At 47.6% G+C, this 24782-nt stretch overlaps 2 protein-coding genes across 3 annotated transcripts in view; both read right to left on the bottom strand.

Moving 5' to 3' along the window:
- The window catches only part of LOC147722438 (aromatic-L-amino-acid decarboxylase-like), a 1636613-nt gene that overhangs the window by 546055 nt on the left and 1065776 nt on the right, over positions 1-24782 (bottom strand). The window lies entirely within an intron of this gene.
- LOC147722439 (aromatic-L-amino-acid decarboxylase-like) overlaps positions 1-24782 on the bottom strand; it is a 712354-nt gene that overhangs the window by 546083 nt on the left and 141489 nt on the right. For both annotated transcript variants that reach the window (XM_086964959.1, XM_086964960.1), the window contains exon 3: positions 14554-14667. In XM_086964959.1, the coding sequence (XP_086821085.1) occupies positions 14554-14667 (114 nt within the window). The remainder of the gene's footprint in view (positions 1-14553; positions 14668-24782) is intronic.

Here is a 24782-nt window from a genome sequence, read left to right as displayed (position 1 = left end):
TCAGTTTTCTTCTCTGAAATGCATGGGAGACACTGGACTTTGGACTCTGGGTTCACTTTGACTGAAAACCTAGGGTGAGAGATGGCTCACTCGAGCCTGCGACTTTCACTTCTTTATAGCTTGCCACTGTAGTGCATGCACTTTGTGAGTGTGTGCTCATGGTCATGTTTTGCTCTTAAGACCCTTATCTGGTCTAAGGCAACCGCCATACAATTTACTACTGCACTGTGTAGTCTTCGTTGGGGAGTTATGTGGGTGGTGTACCAGGACGTTTAGTGGGTGGTCGATTTTTCCTATTCTGTTTGTGGTCCTGTTGTACCCGTTCATGCTCTGGTTTGGTGACTTAATTCAATTTTTAGGGTGACGCTTACCCTGTCACAGGAAGGTTGTATGGCAGGTCAGGGCCCCAGTTCAATTTTAAGAGGTGTTGGGAGCTAAGTGTCCCAGTTAAATTTTAAGAGGTGTTGGGAGCTGAGGGCCCCAGTTTAATTTTAAGAGGTGTTGGGAGCTAAGTGCCCCAGTTTTGTTCCTAGGGTGGTGAGTACCCTTTGCAGTGATGTTATGGGAACTAAGTGCATCAGTTCCGTTCCTAGGATGGTGAGTCCCCCTTTGCAGTGATGTTGTGGGAGCTAAGTGCTTCAGTTCTGTGCCTAGGGTGGTGAGTACCCATTACTTTGGTATGGTTGTGGGAGCTGTGTGCCTCAGTTTTGTTTTCAAGGGTGGTTAGTATCCTATTAAGTTGAGGTTGTGGGGTGGTGGGTGCCTCAGTTCTGTTCCACAGGGTGGTGTCTACCCTGTTACATGATGGTTATGGGTGGTCTATGCCTCAGTTCTTTTCCACCGCTCCGTGTGGCTGGGTGGGGTGTGGGTTTTCCCCAGGGAGGGGGATGGGTTTAATCTCATTGTCTTTATTTGGGGTTAATCTCAATGGACCTCATTTTTTTTTTAATATATATTTTATTGATTTCACAGGAGGAAAGAAAATATGGTTTGTACATCATACATTAACACACCTCTCAAGGGTGCGCGCAGTTGTCACGGGATGGATCACATAATACAGTGTTACATCACAGTTTGTGTTATTGCAGGATCATATCACATTCAGTCCAGCTGCAATGGCGTTGAGAGGGGGTGGGATAGTAAAGTTGGAGGTGTGAAGTGTGTGTCATGGTGGAAGCGTGTCGAGGTAGTAGGGGCTCGGAGGTGTCATCATATTTCGCCTATAGTTGTTTATCCATTTCCAGGAGGGTGGTGTACCACTCTACAGAAGGTGCAGGGCGTGGGTGGGCTGGGGAGGGTGCCGCCGTGTCAGTCAGGAGGCGGTGTCTTCAGCAGATCCAATAACATCACAATCTGGGGGTTCGTGGTCAACCCTGCCGGGGGCGTCGGGGCTGTGGTCTACAGTGCTTATACTATTCGCCTGGGGGAGGTGTCATTCGAGGGGGGTTCCTGCGCCTGGCATGCTCTGTGGAAGGGGCCCAGCATTTCGTCCCACAGAGTCGCTATCAGGAACTTTCTCAGACCTGCTGTTTCCTCGTTGTGGAGGGTAATGCTCTCTGCTCTTGCCCAGTTGTCTAGGGAGACGCGCCAATGTTCTATTAGGGGCGGTTCCGTGCGTTTCCAGTGTTTGGTTATGAGCCTCTTGGCTGTAAGTAGGCCCAGGTCCCAAAAACGGGAAGGGACTTTGTTATGTTTGGTCCTCTTGTAGAGGCCCAACAGGCATGCCTCCCATGTGTGCGGTATTGGCATGGCTGTGCTTCGCTTGAGTAACGGCAGCACTGTCTGCCAGTATGTTTGGACCCGTGGACATTGCCACAGCATGTGCAGCAGGTCCGCCCCCGCCAGTGTGCATCTCGGGCAAGCTGCCGCAGCACCTGGGAAGTATTGGTTAATTTTGTCTGGTGAAAGGTATGCTCTGTGTAATATGTAAAACTGGATCAGTTTAAAGCGTGCGTTGCAGGGGATGAGTTTGGGGGCCGCTGTAAGTATCGCCCATTCCTTGTACGTCCAGTCTTTTCCCCTGTCAACCGCCCATTTGTCCCGTAATGGCTGCAAGGTATGTTTTGTGTGCAATAGTAGCGCTTGAGTCAAACAGTGTACCACGTGTAAGCCGTTTCCCATTACGTGTAAGTATTGTATTAGTTGGTGTGTGGGAGGCTCCTCTGTGATGTTTCCCCATTGTTGTGTGTACGTCATGATTATGGAAGCGTGTTGTAAGAACTGTCCCACCGCCATTCCCATGTCGTCAGCGAGCGCCGCAAAAGGTATCAGGGCGCCATCGGCGTATAGGTCCGCCATGGTGTCCACTCCCGAGCGGGTCCAGTGCTCCATCGCCGCCTCTGTGACCACGGTTGTGCTCTTGGGGGTGCCCAGGAGTGGGAGCGCTAGGGCATATGGCATGGTTGATTTTGTGAGCCGTAGGCTTCTAGCATAGCATTTTGTGGCTACTGCCACATGTAGTTGTGTCTGTTTCCTCGTTTTCGTCAATGGGTGGAATAGTGTGTGGATCTGTAGGGGGATAGCGCGTCTGTATCCGTGGCTGTGTCTGCCATGTTCCTGCCGGAGAGCCAGGCCGTTACCCATTGTAGTTGTGCGGCTAGGTGATAGAGCTCTAGGTTTGGTACTGCTAGGCCACCATTGTTGACGGGTATATACATTTTTCTTAGGGCCGCTCTGGGCCTTCCAGTGTTCCAGATCAGGTCTCTGATCATGGTTTCCAGTTCCTTGAATGTGCGGAACGGGACGTACACTGGTATGTTAGCAAAGTAATATAGGAGTCTGGGCAGTACAATCATTTTCGTCAGCGTCACTCTGCTGCGCACGTTGAGTGGGAGAGTCTTCCAAAAGGCGACCTGGGACCTTACGGACGTGATGGCGCGCGTCAGGTTGCCGTCCAGGATGTCTGGGGGTGTCCTATATATATATATATTCCTAGATATTTGAACGTGGTGTGGTGCCACGGTAGCCTCTCGCCATTGATTCTGATTTCGAGTTCCGGGGTGTCAGGAGCGAACGAGTACGCCCCCGATTTGGCCCAGTTGACCTTTAGGCCCGACATGTTCTCAAAGGATCGGAAGATGTCCGATAACTCCGGCGGTAAACAGGTGAGGTCTCTGATGTACAGGAGCAGGTCATCTGCGTATAGCGAGACGACGTGTATTCCGTCCGCCAGCGGAATGCCCCAGTGTGCGCCTCTGCTGCGCAGTATCTCGGCAAGGGGCACTATCGCTAATGAGAAAAGCAGTGGGGACAACGGGCAGCCCTGCCTGGTGCCTAGTTGGACTTTAATGGCATCGGAATGCAGCCTGCCCGTGCGGACCCGTACCTCGGGGCTTCTGTATAGCAACCCGACCAGTTTGATGTAGTCATCTCCCAGGTGAACTTGCGCAACACTGCCAGCAAATAGGGCCATTCGACCGAATCGAACGCCTTTTCAAGGTCTAATACCAAACAACCCGATTTCGGCCATCCCCGCACTGCATATTCCTGTATCCGGAATAGCCTCCTTATATTCTGGGAGGTGCACCTGGTGGGCACAAAGCCGTTCTGGTCATCTTGTACTAGGGTGGGCACCAAGGTAGCCAGCCGTCGGGCTAAGGTCGACGCCAGGATCTTGTAGTCCGTGTTCAGGAGTGCCAGAGGCCTATATAAACCGAGGAGCGTGTCATCTCTACCTGGCTTAAGGAGAGACACCAAAGTCGCCTCGTTCATCAACCGGGGCAAGGACGAGTCTTCTAGTGCCGCTGAATATATCCGGAGTAGCTCTGGGATCAGGATATCGGAGCAGGCTTTATAATACTCGGCCGGTAGCCCATCCGGGCCAGGGGCCTTGCCATTCGAAAGGGCGAAGATGGCTTCATGCAGCTCATCTGCTGCTAACGGTGATCCCAGGTCGTCTTGTTGGTCATCAGTTAGGGTGGGCATTGTGATCTCATCTAGGTAAGCGGCAATGTCTGGTTGTGGAGTCCGCAGTCTCGATTTATATAGTGCACTGTAGTGTGCCACAAAGGCTTCGTGAATTTTCCCCTGAGTGTACACCACTGGGCTATCGGCAGGGTGTATCGCTGTCCCGGGTGATGATCGATCCTCGCGCTGTATCAGCCAGGCTAACAGTTTTCCGGGCTTATCCCCTGTGTGATGCGTGCGGGCCGAGTGGGCCATATAATTAATGTGTTTTAATCTATCTATCATTTTGTCATGTTCCGCCCGCACCTCTAGTAGTCTGGTGTTTGCGCCCTCAGTCGCTTCCTGTTCCACCTGCATCAGGTCTGTCTCCAAGCGCCTCAAATCTGTTTCTATCCGTCGCCGGGAATATACCTGTGTGCCCAGACATTGCCCCCTGAGGACCACTTTGAAAGCGTCCCACTCGATCTGTGGGGTTGATGCCGTGCCTGTGTTGTCTTTGAAGTATTGCGCTGTTTGTGTGTATATGGAGTTACTAAATTGGCCGTCTAACAGCAGATCAGGCTGTAGCCTCCAGGTAGGCACCGGGGGCCGCGGCTGCTCCCATGCTAAGTCCATGAGGTGTGGGTTGTGGTCGAAGTGCGTGCGGCCCATGTAGCAGGTGTCCGTGACAGAAGGTAGGATCTCGCTGGTGACCATGTACCTTTGTAGGCGTACGTGCAGAGCATGTCCCCCTGAGTAGTATGAGTAAACTCTGGTGTGGGGGTTGCGGCTGCGCCACGCATCTTGTAAGTCCCATTGCGTGGACCAGGCCTGAAAAGTGTTCGTGGCATTCTGTGCTTGTGAGCCAGGTGGCGAGGGTGTGACCGGTCTAAAGTCAAATCAAGCGTGCAGTTCTAGTCTCCACCCAACACCCCCGGGATTCCATGCCAGGGTGCCAATGTGTTTGATAATTGCGCAAGGAAATCTGCTAGTCCCGTGTTGGGCGCGTATATCGAGGCCAGTACCAAGGGGTTTCCATCTAATCTTCCCTTGACCACAACGAATCTCCCTCCGGGGTCTATATATGTGTCTAGAGCTGTCCAAGGGGTGCCCGGTCTCACCCACACTAAGGTCCCCCTAGCGTAAGAGGAGCAGTGTGTGGCATATAGCTGCCCTCGCCATCTGCGTTGTAGGGTGCGGGTTTCCGTGTCACTGAGGTGTGTCTCCTGGTGCAACCACTTCTACACATCACTTCTTCGGAATAGGGGGGGTGAAAAACATGGCTAAAGAAACAGTGAGCCATTGAACGTGATGAACACATATAATACCAAAAGGTCGTTGCTAAACGCGCTCCCGTCCATACTCTCGAGGAGAGCAACAAAGTTTAGGTCTAAGGGGGTTGCTGTGCAGTACGCACTATAACAGTGGTTTTAAGTCTATAAAGTCATTACATGAAGGCCCCTCGCCTTCCCGGGAGGTACATGCCAGTCTAAACCACACTTTGAAAGATATGGAACCATTCGCATATGTATTAAACACCATACATTACGTGTCCCAACCGGTCGGCTGCCAGGTAAGGTATCTCGGGGTTTGTTTGTTGGTCGCACGTAGGTTTCCGGCCCATTCCTGAGTCGTGCGCCCTTCCGAGAGGTGGTGGGTGTGTGCCCGCCCATCAGATAGCAGTCAGGTTCAATGTTGCCACTTGCTGTTACGAACGTCTCTTGCGTTCGTGGCGTCGCGGCCCGGTCAGTCCATTACTCCTTGACCGCAGCGGTGTTCCACATCAGGTGTCTCTGGGATAGCATGACCTTCGGTGCAATCAGCCTATGTAATCCGCCGTCTGAGGCGTGACGTCCGGCCGTTCCTCCGAGGCTTGGGAGTCCGGTACTCCATAGATGGCTTCGTCGTCGCTGGGGAGTTCTCTTGGACTGCCGCCTGTCGCTTCGCTCTGCATGGGGGACCGGCTGAGTTCCATCACCAGGCGAAGAGCGTCCTGTTTCTCCTGTTGTGCTGCTCCTGCCGGGGGGGGTGGGGGGAGTGTCCTTGCCGCGCTTCTCGTACCTGTCAGTGACCTCTGGCGGGGTCTGCGTCTCTGCCGGCTGCCCCTGGGCCGGCGTCGAGTAGCGGGGCCTGCGGCTGCTCTAGGGATCGTGTCCGTGCCACTGTCCACCCATGCCTCCACCTCTGCTGGATCAGTGAAGAAATGTGTTCGTTCGCCAGCCACGACTCTCAGTTTCGTGGGAAACAGCAGAGAGTATTGTAGACCGAGCTGTCTCAGGCGTCTTTTCACCACTAGGAAGGAATGTCTTTGCCTCTGTATTTGCACAGTGTAGTCCGGAAAGAACATCACTGACATGTTCTCGATCCGCACCTCTTGAAGTCTGCGCAGGATGGAGTCTCTGTCCCTGTAGTTCAGTATGCAGAGCAGCATGGGTCTTGGGTTGGAGCCCGTCGCCAAGGGTCTAGTGGGAACTCGGTGTGCTCGTTCTACCACGAAGTGTGGCGAGAGTGACCCCTCCGGTAGTATGTCTTTCAGCCACCGCTTCATGTGCTCCTCTGGGCTCCTCCCTTCCCATTTCTCCGGAACCCCAACTAGTCGCACGTTGTTTCTTTGTGCCCTGCCTTCTGCATCCTCAGCCCTGTCCTCTAGAAATTCCACCCTGTTCAGTAGGTCTTGCATTTGTTTGTTTGATTGGCCGACTTGTGGCTGGAGTTTCTTGACGTCACTTTCCAGGGGCGTGGTGCGGTCCGCCAATTTTTTGTGGTCTGCTCTCAGATGAGTGAGGTCTATGACTACACTGTCGATTTTGGTGGCTAGTGAGGTGCAAGTGAGCTGGATGGATTCTTCCAGCCTTTCCATGGCGGCCAGCATAGTGTCCAGTTTGGCTGTCGTTGGATCCGGATATGCGCTTTTTCCGGATTTATCCATCTTGCCCTTAGAGTTAGCGCCTCCGGTCCCGGTCCCGGTTTGGGGTCTGTTAGACATCAGCGCCCTGGTGCGTGTCCAGCTACAGCATCGAGACCCACAACGGCGTTACTGCCGGGAGACGGGCCGGGGCGTGGACCTGTAGTATGGCAGGAGCCGGGTCGGCCACGTGGTGTTTGTTGTCGGGTGGCCAGTTATCTGTTCCTCAGCCCCCACAGTGGTGGTTTGCAGTGATAAATGCCAGCTAGGCCGCGATATCGTTGCGTGTGCACCAGGCAGCCCTAGAGCTCTCTCCTCAGGGGTAATGTGCTTGTCGGCCGGTCCTGTAGGCCTCTGTTCGTTCCCCGGGCGGTGCCCCGCCACACGGTGCTGCCAGCAACGGGGGTGCCGCGCTTCTCGCACTCTCTCTCCTGTCCTCTCACGTTTTGGGGCCTTCCAGCCGCCCGGCCTTCCCCCAGTCGCGGGCTCCCGCGCGCTCCCGCCACGTACCAGCAGTGAGTGGGTGGTCTATCTCTTGAAGTCTTTGCCGGCGCCCACACCCAGTTCGTGCCTCCGGCCGCGGCTGCCCCTGTCTCCCAGGCCGCCACTGCCTACCTCCGCTTACTTCTTGGTGCGGGCTCCGTGGTCGGGGGTCCGGCGTTGGGCCTCTGCGAATGTCGGTCTCAAGCTTCTGGTCCTGGTGTGTTGCACCTCCACACCTCTCCCCCGTACCGCAGCGTTCCGGGCAGTGCACTGGAAATAGCACTGTCAATCGGTTAGGGACGGGTCCCGGGCACGCTTCGTGCACAGCTAGGCTTCAACAAGTGCTCCGTCAGCGCTTGTCCTAGGCCGCACTTTTGGGCCTGCTGTTCCCGCTGGAGCCTCGAGCTATCCTGTGCGCACGCCGGGCCTGGAGTGGGCGTGCACAGGTGGAGCTCCGCGAAGATCACGGTGCAGATCGGCGACCCCGATTGTGTCCAGAATTGGATGGGCACACGGGCATGGCGGTCTATTGCGGCGTCTGTGGTTTTCGAGTGGCTGCAAGCGTTACTTTGTCGGATAATTTCGCCGGGAAGGGGAGCTCGGAGCGGATCTCTACCCGAAGGCGTCCAGTGCCATCGCGTGGGTAGCCACGCCCAATCTCAATGGACCTCATTTATGAGAAATGACACATCGCTGCGTGAAAGCAGAGATGCGTCACTTTTCAGTGCGCACTCCTTGCGTCATGATTGATGCTTCATATTTATAATATGACGCATCATGTCGCAAGGAGTTACAGATACGTCAGTATTTCTGATGTATCTGTAGGCGCAAAAGTGAAGCATTGCTGGAGTGTGTCACAAAAGTGACGCAACTCCAGCATTGTGTACTTTCACATGGGCAAGTCCCATATTGTTAGTGCCTGCGTTAGTCTTATGCCTGCCATGAAGCAGGCGTAAGATTTTGACACATTAGCGGCCAAGAAATGGCGCAGTGAAATTTTATAGATTTCACTGTGTCACTTCCATGACCCTTTCTTGCGTCAAAACGCCCCCCTTGCATACATTATACCTGGCGCAGGTATAATGTGGCGCAGGGGTTTACAAAGTGACGCATCTACCTAGATGCGTCACTTTGTAAATATGGCGCAACAAGGTGCATTTTTTACACCACTGGTGCGTCACAAAAAGTGACGCACCGGCGGCGTAAAAGTGACGCACAGCCTCATAAATGAAAATGTAAATGCTTTCCTTTCAGAATGCATCGTATATATTGATGGATGTTTACATTTCCTTCCTTCACTTCTGTATTGTTGTTTCCCTAAGGAAGGGGGATATGTTATAATTGACTTATGTATTTACTTGCTCTAGCTGTGTCTTCCCTGCTGCTCAGCTGGGGTGAGAGTTAGAATGCCTGATGACCTCATGGAATGTTTGAGTGCCTGGCTTGTGTGTAAGTGTCAGTTGAAGGTAGGCAGGCTGAGTAGCAGAGAGGCTGCTCCTGGTGGGGTAACTTTATATCTACTTATCTTCTTCTAATGAACTTAACCTGGAACTAAGCTTAAATAAATCTAACCTATTTTATGCACCTGGCTCGTCGGACTTTCAATTACCACAGCATTGTTTATGGAGAACTAGGAGGAGGTTTGATCTCCTTTAATGGGCACCTGCAAATTCTATTGGAATTTTTTTTATTTGCCAATTTTTACATGGTCTTATTAGATGATTTTTTTTTATATATGTATTTGTATTATATCTCAATGGTGTGCTGTTTAAAGGCCATTGGTCTAAATAAACATAATTGTGATGATTGTATGATTTAACAACTACTGCCTGAACCACGACTTCTGGAACAACGAAGGCTAAACCACAAAAATCACTTTACCACTACCTTTTAAACCACTACCCCCTAAACCACGAAAATATTTGATTTAATGCCATTTTGTGTAAATCAAAGCAACACTGCCATCTCCTGTCATAAACCGGTAATTTTAATGTAAACCAATTTCTTCAACAACCTTTGGTTTTTTTTTTTTTAACTATTTCGTTTTTAATCTTTACGTATATTTCTATCTTTACATATTTTTTTACTCGTATTTGTGGGGGAGTACCCCCACACCCCCATCTACCCTTTTAAACGTTTTTCTAGCATGCTCCGGTGTTCTAAAAGTCGTGGTTCCATCCTTCGTTGTTCCCAGCGGCGTCACTAGGGGGGTGCGGGGGGGGGGGGGGGGGGGGGGGGGTGCGGTCCGCACTGGGTGACACCATCATGTGGGGGTGACACCAATCTGGTTATGCACACAGTTAGTTCTAGAACCTCGCCTCCGCTCTGCTTTAATTATAATCAGGTGAAACAAATACTGCAGTGCACACCAGCGCCACGCACGCACCACCTACCACCATAGTGGTGATGGTGCGATGCGCGGCGGCGGCGACCCCAGTTTGTGGATCCCAGGGCCGTCAATCTACTAGCGCTACCAATGACTGCCTCAGGCCAGCCCCCGCGCTGTTCTCTGCTCTGACGTGCGCCACCACCACGAGTTTAAACAGAGACTGTCTCGGCAGGGAGGAGTGCTGCTGGGCGATTTGCAGAAGCAGAACTCCTGCAGTAGGGGCCCAGCCACCACCACAGTGGAGTGTGAAAAGGTAAGATATTCATTGTAATCCAATCAGGCTGCTCGTACCCGGAAGACCACACACACTGCAGTTACAGTTCATGTAACATTACAGTGATTCACCTGGAGTCAGCTTGGATGCCCCTGGGAAGAGATGCAAGCACGAGGGCTGCTGTCGGAAAAAGGCAATGTCACCCACTCACGAGTTCCCCTAAATCACATGTGCTGATAGGTACTGAGAAAGGTCAGGGCAGTTGCACCACTGTGTCATGCACCTCGTTATTAAACTACCCACTGTAAAAACGGCATGAAACATATGCCTTTTAAACGTAAACACCGCATACCTAAGGGGTTTATGGCGTGAGTAACCACATGCATATATGGGTTTTCCAGCTAATTTCATTTTAAAGTCAGTTCCTTTACTTTTGCTGGACCTATTAAAACGAGCGTTGACAAAGTCAGCAAGTCTGATTAGAACTAGCTAACATATGTAAACAGAGGCATGCATAAACAAACACAGACAATGTATGCGGTCTCTCAGTGGAGCATGCTTCTTTTTAGGTCACCTCACTGGACATTTTTTATGCTGTTTTTTGTATAACGCAAAACCGTCCCACGCACTTAACAACAAAACCATACTACTTACACATTTTTTCATTTTTAAGCAGCGAAAGATTAAGTGATTTGCCCACAAAAACAGGCTGCTAAGCCTAGACAAGGATTCAACCCCTGCCCCCTAGGTCAGCAGCTCAGTTCTACTAGGTATTCACCCCAACGCCATCATGTGGAAAGACACTTGCAATGTAAACTGAGGAACAAAAAAAAGCAGCACCAGATACTTAGGACAACAAATCCAGGGCACAGACAAAAACACAAACAGAAAGTGGCAGGTTACACAGAGGCACCGCACAAATAGTCTGTTGGCATTTGTGTTTACCTACCTGTGGTTGCATGCCTTAGCAGCAAAGCATTTCCCAAACTGTGGCTCAGGACCCACTGGAGGGTCTAGCTTACTTTTGGTGGGTCTTGAAAGTAAGTCCGAGCAATAAACAAAGATGCTTGTACATTCTGTATTTATCTTGTCACATTTCATATGCTTCAAAGATAGAGGACATGACCTGACATTTGACTTCTGACAAATTGCTGCTTATGTTTTTTTCAACGTGGAGGATTGGTATTTACAAACTTCTCTCACTTTGTGGTCAGAGAAAGTAAAGTGAATTATATGACAATCTTGCCAGGCACAGGGAGTGCGAAAGGAAAGGCTGTCAGTTTTTGTAACCCACAACAAAATGTAGATACCTGTAAATTAAATGTACACATTCACCTGTGAGAAAACCAAGCACAAAGCCCATTTAGTTCTGAAGAGTTATGGAAACACAGATTTAAATAGGGTTAAAACAAATCAGAACACTCAACTTATTGATGCACAAATGATTGATGGTGGTCACAGAAACCCAAGCTCCACACATCATCATTTGTCACCAATACAGTTTTATCAGTAAAACTTAATGTCTGTGCAAATATAGTGGCCATTTCAATGGACAAACTAAAATGACACCCAAAGAAAACAAACAATAAGAATGGGGTTTTGTGACATCTCACTGAGTGCAGTGGGCACAGTGTGGTTTGGTGACATAAGGCCAGAACAAGGAAGCATTTTCTGAGATATGTCGGTGTGCATTGGGTCGTTCAGCTTTAGAACATGACGGATGCCAAGCATATAATGCTGCATGTCTGCACGTGCCTCCACAATAAAGCAACATGTTATTGAGCAGACATTGCCTCTGGGAGTTTTTTGGTGCCCCAAGGTAAGACCTTCCTCCTGATGACCTAAACAACGTGAAGAAAAAACCTTCAGCAGTAGGCACAAAGTTATTTATATGGCACAATACATACATGTGGGCCCTCTTCCCACCCCTCGGTACTCTGTGGTTCATGGGGTTATCCTCAGGTGATGCCACCAGGTGCAGTTAGGCGGTCCAAAACCCTAGGATCAGCAGGCCTAGCACCACCTCAGCGTCTTCAGGGGCAGCAGCTGTGGGATGCGGCTCCACCACATCCTGGGGGCAGCATGGGGACGCACCTCCTGCCCCCGTCGCCGCGTAGGCCCAAATCTGTAGGGCCTGCACTGCTCCGGGCCCTTGAAGCCTCCAAGGCCTCCACGAGCTGTGCTCCTGTCCCTGTGCATACAGCAATAATCCAGGATCCAGGTCCCACGCAAGCCCCACGCTTCTCTTCCAGTCCACCACGCTGCCGGCGACACTAAGGCTCCGCAGCTTTGGTCCCCTCTGCTCCTGACCATGCTGAGAATCCACACAATTCCCCACCGTACCCCTGTTCTCACACAGGTGCAATTTCCTCCGGCCACAGTGCTCAAAGACAGCTTTTCTGTGTGGACCTGTGACTTTGTGGGCACCAAGCCCTCCACCAGTGGCGCGCCTGGCCACACGTGAACTTCAGACCCTGCAGCAGCCGCACATCGGGCCCTTGATGGGCCCTACACTCTACCAGCCGTGCTCCTGGGCGCATGTGGGCTCCGCACTGTACGTCAGCATTGCTCCTCGCCCTGCGTGGGCTTGAAGCCTTCAACCAGCCACTGTGCTCCTGTGTCCCTACAGCCACTGTGCTCCTGTGTCCCTACAGCCACTGTGGACTGTGCTCCTGTGCCCCTACAGCCACTGTGCACCTCTGTCCCTACAGCCACTGTGGACTGTGCTCTTGTGTCCGTACAGCCACTGTGCTCCTGTGTCGCTACAGCCACTGTGCTCCTGTGTCCCTACAGCCATTGTGCTCCTTTGTCGCTACAGCCACTGTGCTCCTGTGCTGCTACAGCCACTGTGCTCCTGTGCTGCTACAGCCACTGTGCTCCTGTGTCCCTACAGCCACCGTGCTCCTGTGTCCCTACAGCCACCATGCTCCTGTGTCCCTACAGCCAGCCGTGCTCCAGTGTCCCTCCAGCCGCTGTGGACTGTGCTCTTGTGTCCGTACAGCCACTGTGCTCCTGTGTCCCTACAGCCATTGTGCTCCTTTGTCGCTACAGCCACTGTGCTCCTGTGCTGCTACAGCCACTGTGCTCCTGTGCTGCTACAGCCACTGTGCTCCTGTGTCCCTACAGCCACCATGCTCCTGTGTCCCTACAGCCAGCCGTGCTCCAGTGTCCCTCCAGCCGCTGTGCTCCTGTGTCTCTACAGCCAGCTGTGTCCACTGGCGGACTCGTAGCGGAGGAGGGGTCCATGCGGTAAGTCCTGAGGGGGTGACACCATGAGTTACCCGCACCGGGTGACACCAACCATAGTGACGCCACTGGTTGTTCCGTCGTTCGTGGATGTTACCTTCGTGGTTCAGCCCTCTTCGTTGTTCACTCTTCGTTGTTCTAGTAAGTCGTTATTTATAAATCGTGGTTAAGGATGTTTCCCAATTGGGATTGATTGAGGTTGGGAAAAAGTCAGTGATGAATTTGAAAATACAAACAAACTCTCAGGTTTGTGGGTGTTCCCAAACATTCTTTGGAAGCCATGCTCTGAATCACATTTTCCTACCCCTCAAATGGAAATTAGTCATGCACAACAGTATGTGTTTGTGGTGAAATATAGCACACGAGCAGGAGGTTTTATGCCAGTGAGATCACATTTTGAAATCCTGCACTTATTAATTCAAATTTAGAAGTCAGGCTTACACATTTAAATGATTTTCTGAGTAAGGCTTGTGTGTTTAGTCCACCAACACGCCCACATGTGCATTCTTTAGTTACTAGGCTGAAATGAATAGGGAATGTTAAAGCAACGTTTAGGGGTCAGTGGTTAATTTGTGGAAAAAATAAGTATTGGGCTTTCGTCAGGAGGCAGCTTGCATCAGCCCTTTTCACCTGTTAGTGCTGCCCAAAACAGAACCAACAACTAACCATGAAAGTAGGTAGAGGATGTGGCATAATGGCCAGAGCTGCAGATGTTGGAGCTGGGAAACCACGTTTGAGTCTTAGCATTGGCTCAACATCCTGTGATTCTGGGTAAATCACTCAATCTCCCCATGCCTAACCCTAAATGTGCTTAACTGGTTAACCATGTTGATGATTAAGTGCTAGTGCTCAGAAACCACAGGTTCAAATTAAGCACTGGTTGGGATACACAGTAGTGATATGAGCAGGTCTATATATTATGCCTGTTTGACCATTCTTTGGCCCCACTGAAAGAGCCTTGCAATTCATAATTTGTCCATATTTCTTGCAGACTTTGAAGTTACAAATCATACAGGAATATCATATAGCTAATGTTTTCTCCTTCCGACAGTGGGAGGTATAAATGACCAGCAAATAAGTAATTACATGCCGGAATTGATGCAGAAACACTGATTCCAACTTTTACTTCCCAATTCTTAGGGGCAATTTCAGAATCAGTACAGTTTCTTGTTGAATTGGTACTTTTTGGGTCCGGATTACCATTGAACACGTTGAGACTGAGTCAACTGTCCTTGTTGCCATTAAAGACAGTGCTGTTAAAGACAGGCGCCATGGGTTCACCATAATTTGACTCATGCCTTTTACTTTAGGACCACTCTCTTCATTTTACACATAGACATTAGACATTACACATAGACCTAAGAAATTCCCAATTATGGATACTTCTTAATTCCCCGTTGCAACAGGTGGGGTGAATGACAGTAAACTCACCCAAGAGAACCCAAGACATCCAATAGCGCCACACAGCATGTCTGCTAGTAAAGATGGATATGAACTGGCGGTAGGGAAATAGGCAAAGAAGTAGGGGCTCTGCCAGTGGGTGACCTGCAAGTGAAAAAATATAGCTGTGAGATCTCCGTTATTTTATACAGATAAATGCAATAAAGAAAAAAACGACATACAATATTATCAGCATGTTGTTAGTCGAGAGGACAGACACTGTACTATTCTTGGGCCCAATGGTGTGGAATATGCTGTCGCTGTAAATTAAGTAGGCAAGAGAAGTGATTTAGCAAGTTCCTCCACATCTGCTTTTTAAAGTAGTGTGAGGGTTCTGGTGTTATACTGTTAACAAATTTAGGGGCAAATTTACAAGCCCCTTGCGTCACTTTTGCGCCGTGGTTGTGTCACTTTTGTGATGCAGCGGCGGCGTAAAAGTTACGGCCCATTTACAACATGATGCATCTAGGAAGATGCATTACATTGTAAAGCCCTGCGTGACATTATACCTGCGTCAGGTATAATGTATGCAGGGTAAGCGTTCCTACGCAGGAAAGCCTTGTAAAAGTGATGCATTGAAATCTACAAGATTTCACTTCGTGACATTTAGGATGCCACTGCGTCAAAATTTTACGCCTGCGTGACGCAGGCAGAAGGATGGATGCAGTGTATTGGGAATAGGCCTTGTGCCATGGTGCTACGTATTGTAAATATGGCGCATACATGGTGTCGTAAGGGTGTTGCATGGTGGCGCAGGGAAAGTGACGCATCTCTACAGATGTGCCACTTTCTTGTAAATCTGCCCTTAATGTTTAATTCATGCTTGTCTACTATCGTTCACATTCCTGCAGTCTCTTGCTGGCAAGGTGTTATCCCAGTATTAAAAATTAGTAGGTTTTCTTCATTATCCACTTATCTTTGAAGTTTAGAGATGTGGCAGTATTAATAACACTGACATCTGTTTGTTTAATATGAATATTTCTTATATTGAATAAACTGTGACGTTTTCACAAGAATTACTGATGTGAGGATGCAAAGATTCTAGATGTGGCAATATTTTGGAAGTGTGCAGACAGCTCTAGGAATATTGATGTCTGTAAGATTGCAGTTCTCCAAAGTATAATGGGGAGTTGTAAGTTGCTTTTGAGCTTTGAGTTGGAGAAGGTTAGCTGTGAGGAAAGTTTCAATATTGAGAGTGAGGTGAAAGTTGAGCAGCTCATATTGAACATAGCACAAGAAAGTTTTTTGTTTGTTGCAGTTATATATTATGCGAACTCGACCCGAAGGAATTGGAGCTCTTTACATGAGCACTGGCTCGATTACACAAGGATACATTAATTTTTAGTAGGCACAAGGAGATTTTGGCCTGATTATACGTTTTGCAGTGTGGGAACTGCCCCCATGCCCTCTATCCGCTCCCACACAGCCAATCCTCACTGCCACCTGCCCCCCCAGATTACGAGTTACCTCGTGGTCTGGCAGGTGGTTCTTTGGTGTTCTCACAGCAGTGTCTATTAAAAAGGCACCGCAATGTGAGCGCCAAAGCCTGTTCCTGCATGGCATGGAATGTGCAGTCCATGCCATGCAGGAAAGGGGGGTGCATGCAGACAGGAGGGCACCCCATGTACCCCCAAGCATGCATCCCATGGTCCTCACTGCCAGGGTTTTCATGACCTCTCACTGTCATGAAAACTGTGGCGGTGAAGAAACTCCAAATATGCTTCATGGTACCCCAGCAGCACAGCCAAGCATATTGGAGCCTATGTCCACCATGCCACCAGCAGGGATTGTGGAACCCTGGCAGTTCAGGGGTCCTATGGCGATCCCACCGCCGTAGTTGTAATATGGTGGTTAGACAACTGGTGCAGCAATCCCGACAACTACCATACCTCCACAACTCATAATTAGGCCCTAAATGATTTGCCCAGAATCACAAGATGTTGAGCCAACGCAGAGCCTTGAATCAGGTTCCCAAGCTCCAAAGTCAGCAGCTCTGGACACTACACCACACAAGGTGGTTTAGATTGGCAAAGAGTACAGTTATCTGAATTTTTCATTAGATGTCGTTTCACCATATTTTTCCTTGCTTTTGTCTTTTTGTTGCCTTGTGTCTGAATCGTTCCCACAATCTCCTCCTCCTCACTAGCTTCACTTCCACTGCCCTTATGCATAAGTACTATCCCCACAGATCTATTAGAGTGATTCAATCTGTTGTTGGTTGAGGTCGATTGAAACTGATGAATGTTAAACAAAAAATGTTCACGTTTTGCAGGGTCAAACCCTAACATTTTGCATTTAGCTCTCCTGTTTGCGGACTTCGTTTTTGCTGGCCTTAGTACTCTGCGCACTTTACCATTGCTGACCAGTGCTATAGTGATTGTGCTCTCTCCTTTAAACATGGTAGAATTGGCTTATACCCAATTGGCATATTTAATTAACTTGTAAGTCCCTAGTAATGTTGCACTACCTGTTCACAGGGCCTGTAAATGAAATGCTACTAGTGGGCCTACAGCACTGATTGCGCCACCCACTTAAGTAACACTTTAAACATGTCTCAGGTCTGCCATTGCAGTTGCGTGTGTGCAGTTATAAACTGCCATTTCAACCTGGCCCAAACCTTCCTTTCTAATAAATATGTCACCCCTACTAGGGTAGGCACAGGACAGCCAAGAGGGCAGGGTGCAATATATTTAAAAAGTTGGACAGGTACGTTTATGTTTTACATTTCCTGGTAGTGAAAAACTCTTAATTTACTTTTTCACTACTGCAAGGCCTACCTCTCCCATACACTAGCATTGATGTTACCTTATTAAATTTTATTAGGTGTAATTTCCAAATGGGAAAAGGTAGCCAGTTTATGTTTGGTGTCTTTGGAATTGTAATGAAAAATCTTAACTTATGGTGAAGTTAGATTTTAAATTCCAATTTTGAAAATGCCACTTTTAGAAAGTTGCCGTTTTCCTGCCTTAGCTATTTATTGCCTACAGCCTGTCTCTGGGTAACTTGACTGGGTGTAGTTGACAGTTGGGCTTTGTGTATTTCTTTTAGACAGTCACACATCACTGGAAGGATGGGAGGGAGGAGCTCGGCAGAGCCCCACTTTCACTTTAATAGGCTGTGTCCTGCCTCCAGACAAAGGGCGGCATGTCCCCTGTAGTTAGTTTGTAGCAAGGGCCAGGTGGAAGGGCACCTATGCACTTCAAAGGCATGCCTAAAGAAGTTTGTCCTCACTTCAAAAGCACAACTGGGTATAAATACTGGCACTCAGATACCAACTCTTCACTTCACTCCTGGGCCGGTTGATGCTCTGCCAGGAAGAAGCACAGCTGTGCTGATAAAATGATTACCACTCTGAAGGACTGCTACTCTGAATATGTGCAGACCTACTGACCTGCTGCCTGCTATCCTCTTGCCTGGGTGAGAAGGAGTGGATCTGTATCTCCTGAACCCAGACCCCAGAGTGACTCTAGTGGCTAGTTGGCTGGCCTCCTGGTCTGAAACTCAGGGACTCAACATGCTTCCAACAACCTTGCACCTGCATGTGGACTCCACCATCTGTGAGACTACTCTGCAAAGATGTGCTGCCCCTGTCCTGGCCCCTTGGACATGGGCTCTCCAAGCCTCTGTGGGTCCAGCAGAACAGACACATTTTCTCTGCTGCATGGTGCAAACTCGAGCAGAACCGACACATCACTACTGCTGCATGTGTTGGACCGATCGCAAAGACCTGCATTGCATTGTAACCCATCGGAACTGCCACTGTGCAATGCATTCTTGATGCAGGCCCTGAATCCCGCATCGATAGTAGCATTGACAATGACTCCAGACTCTGCATTGCAGCCTCGTAGCTCCTTGGAACTGAATCATCACCTCGACTGTCCGATGCCGTCCTTCCCATCGTAAGCTCTCTCCGACAGGATCCTCAATGATGACACAGGACCTCGCACCGCAGCCTCGCTGCTTCTCGGAACCAATGCATCACTTCAGCTATGAGACACATCCTCGCAATGCTCCTCAAACCAGGATTTAACCCCTTCCATGCTCATGACGAGCTCAGCTCGTCATGAGGCACAGTTGAGCTGTGCTTATGACGAGCTGAGCTCGTCATGAATAATGGTAAATCATGGAATGCAGCACAGGAGGGGAAAAGTCAAAGCAGCCAAGGTGTTAAGTAGGAGTGAGCGGAATTGTAATGGTACTAGGCCAGGGCTGAGAGGGAACAGTCTCCCTATTTTTAAAACCCATTGATTTTTAAACATAGAGGGACTGCTCCCTCAGCCAGCACTTCCATTAGTCACTGCATTACACATGCCCCATAGTGCCCTTACAAAGGTATTTAAGGGCACCAAGGGTTATGCACAGGGGTTGATACCCCACAGAGCCCTTACATACCTATGCACTATAAAAGAAAGCTCTATTTTTCTGACTTGGTGTGGGATCCTTTTTGTGTGGCGTTTATCACTTTATTACTGTTGAAGTGTTGCACAAAAGCTTTGCAAGTTGCCTCTAAGTTTTTAGAGGCCAAGCTACCAGAGGGTTGCGCACTGGTTAATTTAGGGTTGGCGTATGCCTCACCCTGACAAGGATGCTGTTTGCTCCTTGACCAGGGCTCACCCCCCAGTCAGCCAGCAACCCAATTTTTTACTGTACTTACCCCCATCTAATCGTTTAACTATGTGATGAGTTGCTCCGCTGTCTGCCCCCAGTGCCATTTACCTGTGTTGGAAGCCATGGGATCTCTCTGACATCACTGCACCAAAGTCTTGGGAGCATCGTGCTTATTCTAGCCTGCACCAATGTTTTTCTCAGCCTTTTATTCTGGTACTGATGGCTCACTGCTCTTCCAGACACCATTAAAGGACAACCATCACACAACGCATTTTCCATGCTGTGGCGCAACTGCACCATTGTCCAACCTCAGCGGCTAAACCTCCTCCAGTTTGCTCGGCATACTTTAGGTGATTTTCTGAACCTTCCTTCCTCCTCAAGTTCCTTTGACATGGGTGGGGCTTGTAGTCAGTGTGTTTTTGCAATGACCACGTATTTGAGGGGGTTCCTAACCTCAGCTTTTCTCGACACAATGACAATGCTAACTGTGTGCTATTTAGCCAATATGTAATGCAAGGCATCGCCAATGTTTTTATGCTGTCTTGGAAAGTCATCGATAAAGTGAGATGGATGGTTTAAAATGTATACTAACTGTATTACAGCAATGGGTAGAATAAACTAATATTGAAAGAATTCTTTGCTGCTCAATCTGCTTGGGAAAGGGGCACAACCCATCCTTAAACACTTACCTAACCATCCCACACCTACCAGCATAACTGCTAGATTATGATGGAGTTGATGAAGCTGTTGATTGTTCTAAGGCGTATTTTTACGAGTGAACCTCACATTGCATTGGAAATACTCACATTTTACAGAAGAGTTTAACTTCCCAGTGAACCAATTGATGCATATGTAGCAGACATATGCTTTCTAGAGTCACAATGCGAGTTTGATGGCATGCTGGGTTTATATATTAGAGATCAAATATTAGTTTATTGCTTTAATAAAAATATTCAAGAAAAAGTATTAAGGCACAGGTGGCGCTCTCTTATGAAACAGTTCATGCGTTCAAGTGTGTGGAGCTTACTATCCTTCCTGTCAGGGAATTAGTCGATGCACAACAACTTACAAGAGCACACTTATGAAGAAAGTAGAACTAAAGGCAAATTGAAAGATAAAGATAGAGGAGCTAATCAGAAAGGTAAACTTACATATGAGTACATCTACATGTTTAAGTTTATGTTACACTTCATAGTAAATGTACAACTTTTTGCTAGTCATCATTTATAAGTGTAATGTTACTACAAAGTACTACATGTCTCCAACCCCTGAAACGATGATGTGGTGCCTAATATAAGAGTGTAAAGTTACTACTTGAAACTTTTCCCACGTATGAGGGATCTCAGCCACTGGGGTGAGATCTCCCTGTGGGAAACTATGGGAAAATGTATTGATATTTTTTTTTTAATGTAAATAAGATAAATAGTAATGTAAATTAGTTTCATACATTTAATTTAAATCTAAACAAATAAAAATACTGCAGCTCTGTTAACTTAATGCTCAACTAAACGTATTTTAAAAATATTAGATAAAGTAGATTTATTTAAAATCTAGATTTTAGACATCGTAGATTTTTTTTTTAAATCACCGAAAGTAACATTTCTATATTTATTTTCATGTATAATAAATATCACAAGTTATGTGAAGAATTCAATTAAATCATAGTAGTTTATTCATAACAAAATTAAAGTTACATTTATTTATTAGATAAACCACGTTATTAAAATAGTTTAAAGTAAACTAATAATTATTTTTTATATGCATATAATGCATATAAACATTTAATACCATTTAATTAAATGTATATATATATATTTTTTTAGATGTATAAATGAATCAATTTATTTTACCTTTATTTGCTATTTTGAGTCTACACCTCCATTATTTACTAGGATAGTGTGTTGCAGCACCAGTGATTGGTCATGTGTGGTGCTGGACTTACTCCAGGTCTGTTATCTGGAATACTTGTACTGCTGTTGTTGGTCCTTTTAGTCTGCAGTAGCTTTAGAAGTGCAGTTGTTTTTAATATCAGTGGCCTTACCTCTGTGGGTAGGTGCATGTATCTCTTTCCCTCTGTAACCTATCCTTACTCCTCCCAGAATCCCTCCTATTTAGCACTAAGTATTCCTAATTTTCCAGCCACTCCCCAGTCCCACTCACATTTACCACTAAAACGTAGGAATGCATGTCCGCAGCCGGGTAGGGATCTCTGCACATAAAAGATAGGACAGAAGTAAAATTCCACATGCAGGTGTCTGAATAGCATTTTGTAGAATGTGACTAGTACTATTGTTGTACTAATAAATATACTACAAAATGCAAGTAACGAATCAGCTCCACTGCTCTTTACAGTGCTAAAGCTATTGTGGTTCATTTTAGCACTCGCCAACTATAAAAATTGTCCAGCCATAGGAAAATAATGCTCCAAGTGGAGAAAGGAGCCACTTTTCTAGTGTGTGTAAAATATTGATTTGATTTGTGCATTTCTAGAGCGCACGATTGCCCAGGGGCGTCTTGACGCTACAGACAGGTGGGTCAAGTAAGGTTGCCAGAATGGTGTGTTGCTCCTGTTAATTGGAAAAGAGCCAGGTATTCAACACCTTTCTGAAAAATAGTAGCATGGGGCTACTCTATTGAATTAGAAGATCAATCTAACTCAGAGTGACAGAGTTGAGTCATCAAATTTCAGAGTAATCAAATTACATGGTCTATGAAAAAACAAAAGTGGTCCAACAATGTTATGTATGATATGAGTGTGAAAACCTTGTCGTACTGTGAAAATTCAATTAGTATGTTATGTTCGTTATTGCTGACATTCAATTTAATTGAGTTAAATAATAGAAAACATAGGTTTAGTGATGAAAGAACAACAATTATTGGAACAGTAATAACAGGGAATTTTGCAGATGACCACGAAACCTGGAAGCACAACACCTGTTTCCTTTGTTTTAGATGTGAACCATAATATTGACCAGATTTTCTCACAATGTAAAGAAATATTTTGTAATTGCTTGGGTAAGGCAGAAGTTTTCAACATGAAGTGAGAAGAACAGAGAATCCTTTCCCTGCAAAGCCTACATTTTACAATGTTCCTTTAAGCATTGGGCAGGAGCAAATATGCTTATAACACGTACACAGATGGATTTATTGAATCCATATGCTCTTCTAAATGGGTGTCCCCACTCATTCTTTTGCATAAGAGGCAGGGGCGTAGCTATGAATATTGCAGAAGGTATAGTGGTAGTGGGGTTCATAGGGCTGGGGGCCCACTCTGTCCCAATTAATAAGAATTTTTTTATCCAAAACCAGAACATGGGGAAAGAGGTCTGGAGATACAAGATGTGCCGACCGACAATCCATGAACACATTTTAATTGACTGCCATTCTCCTCCAAAATTAAAAGATTTAATCATCATCATCATGGATACAGCAAAATACTTTTCAATATCAGAATTACGGTCTGCTTACTATTCACTTCAATTGACAGAAAGTTGCAAAGATTTTACTACTCTATACCTCTTGATTGAGCCTTTTGCTATCTGTGCTTACCTTTTGGCCTAGCTGGATTTAGGCCCAGATCTCTGTACTGGGGTGAATGTATGACATTGTTCTGCATTCTGTCCATCAATTGTTGTTTTGCATTTGTCACCCTGAGTGGGATGGGTATGCTCAGAAGTGAGTCCCATGCTCTTCACACCACTGGAGTCAAGCTATCCTGGCTGAAGACGACTGATAGCCAGAAACCGGTCCTAGGATGCTTGATTCCGGTCCAGGAAAGACATGGCTTGGCAGTTCGGGCTGGACTGTTCCCATGAGGCACAAGATCAAGGCTGAGTTGCATATGGCCATGTCTGAACTGGGGTGGTGTGGAGTGCAAAAAACACGATGGATTTAGGCCCAGATCTCTGTACTGGGGTGAATGTATGACATTGTTCTGCATTCTGTCCATCAATTGTTGTTTTTGCATTTGTCACCCCGAGTGGGATGGGTATGCTCAGACGTGAGTCCCATGCTCTCCACACCACTGGAGTCAAGCTATCCTGGCTGATGACGGCTGCTAGCCTGAAACCGGTCCTAGGATGCTTGATTCCGGTCCAGGAAAGACATGGCTTGGCAGTTCGGGCTGGACTGTTCCCATGAGGCACAGGGTCAAGGCTGATTTGCATATGGCCATGTCTGAAGTGGGGTGGTGTGGAGTGCAAAAAAACGATGGATTTAGTCCCAGATCTCCATACTGGGGTGAATGTATGACATTGTTCTGCATTCTGTCCATCAATTGTTGTTTTTGGCATTCGGCACCCCGAGTGGGATGGGTATGCTCAGACGTGAGTCCAATGCTCTCTACACCACTGGAGACAAGCTATCCTGGCTGATGATGGCTGATAGCCAGAAACCGGTCCTAGGATGCTTGATTCCGGTCCAGGAAAAACATGGCTTGGCAGTTCGGGCTTGACTGTTCCCATAAGGCACAGGGTCAAGGCTGATTTGCATATGGCCATGTCTGAACTGGGGTGGTATGGAGTGCAAAAAAACGATGGATTTAGGCCCAGATCTCTGTACTGGGGTGAATGTATGACATTGTTCTGCATTCTGTCCATCAATTGTTGTTTTTGCATTTGTCACCCCGAGTAGGATGGGTATGCTCAGATGTGAGTCCCATGCTCTCCACACCACTGGAGTCAAGCTATCCTGGCTGATGATGGCTGATAGCCAGACACCTGTCCTAGGATGCTTGATTCCGGTCCAGGAAAGACATGGCTTGGTAGTTTGGGCTGGACTGTTCCCATGAGGCACAGGGTCAAGGCTGATTTGCATATGGCCATGTCTGAACTGGGGTGGTGTGGAGTGCAAAAAACGATGTATTTAGGCCCAGATCTCTGTACTGGGGAATTGTTCTGCATTCTGTCCATCAATTGTTGTTTTTGCATTTGTACTATAAACACAGGCACAGCGGCAAGGAAACTGACACTGCACCACCTAAAATGGTGATGGCAGTTCTCTGGAGTGGGACAGGGGGTCCTATGTACCCCAGACTTCCCCTTGCAGGTAGGCGCAGTCACTCAAGTTGCAGGAGGATAGAAGGCAGAAGTTGATAGTGGGCAAGCGTTGTTAAGATAGACACATGAAAGTGGGGGCTTTCCTTAGAGTGAAACTCCTGGAAGCCTTATTGAAGGGGTTTTGCAAGGTTATGGATCATCAGAAATATAGGGAGCGAGGGTTAAAAATAAGACATATGCATTGCATCTTACACCCACAAGTTCATGCAACCAGACTGATAAGTATGTTAGAAAACAAAGGTGGTTAGAAGAGTTTCCTGACGTATCGAGCTGTCATGATATAACCTAGCCTTAGTACAAGAGTTCATTCTTATACTTAGATAATCACTGCCCAGGAGATGCTCTAAAACTGTCATCGTCCTCTCCATATGCATCCTTGTGTATCAATATCATTAATTCACCTTTTTCCATTCTATTAAATAATTCTCTAGTACCTTGAAAGTATGACTGATTCTAGCTCCATACGTTGTGTCACATGGTGAACACACTGCTTACCCTGTAACTTCCTGGTGACCTCTTGTGACCCGAGTGGCAAAGTACCATGTGAACCACACC

Source organism: Lissotriton vulgaris, chromosome 4_1, assembly GCF_964263255.1.
Source record: "Lissotriton vulgaris chromosome 4_1, aLisVul1.2, whole genome shotgun sequence".
Classification (NCBI taxonomy): domain Eukaryota; kingdom Metazoa; phylum Chordata; class Amphibia; order Caudata; family Salamandridae; genus Lissotriton; species Lissotriton vulgaris.
Note: the sequence above shows the minus strand (reverse complement) of the source record. Positions and strands in the feature narration are given on the sequence as shown.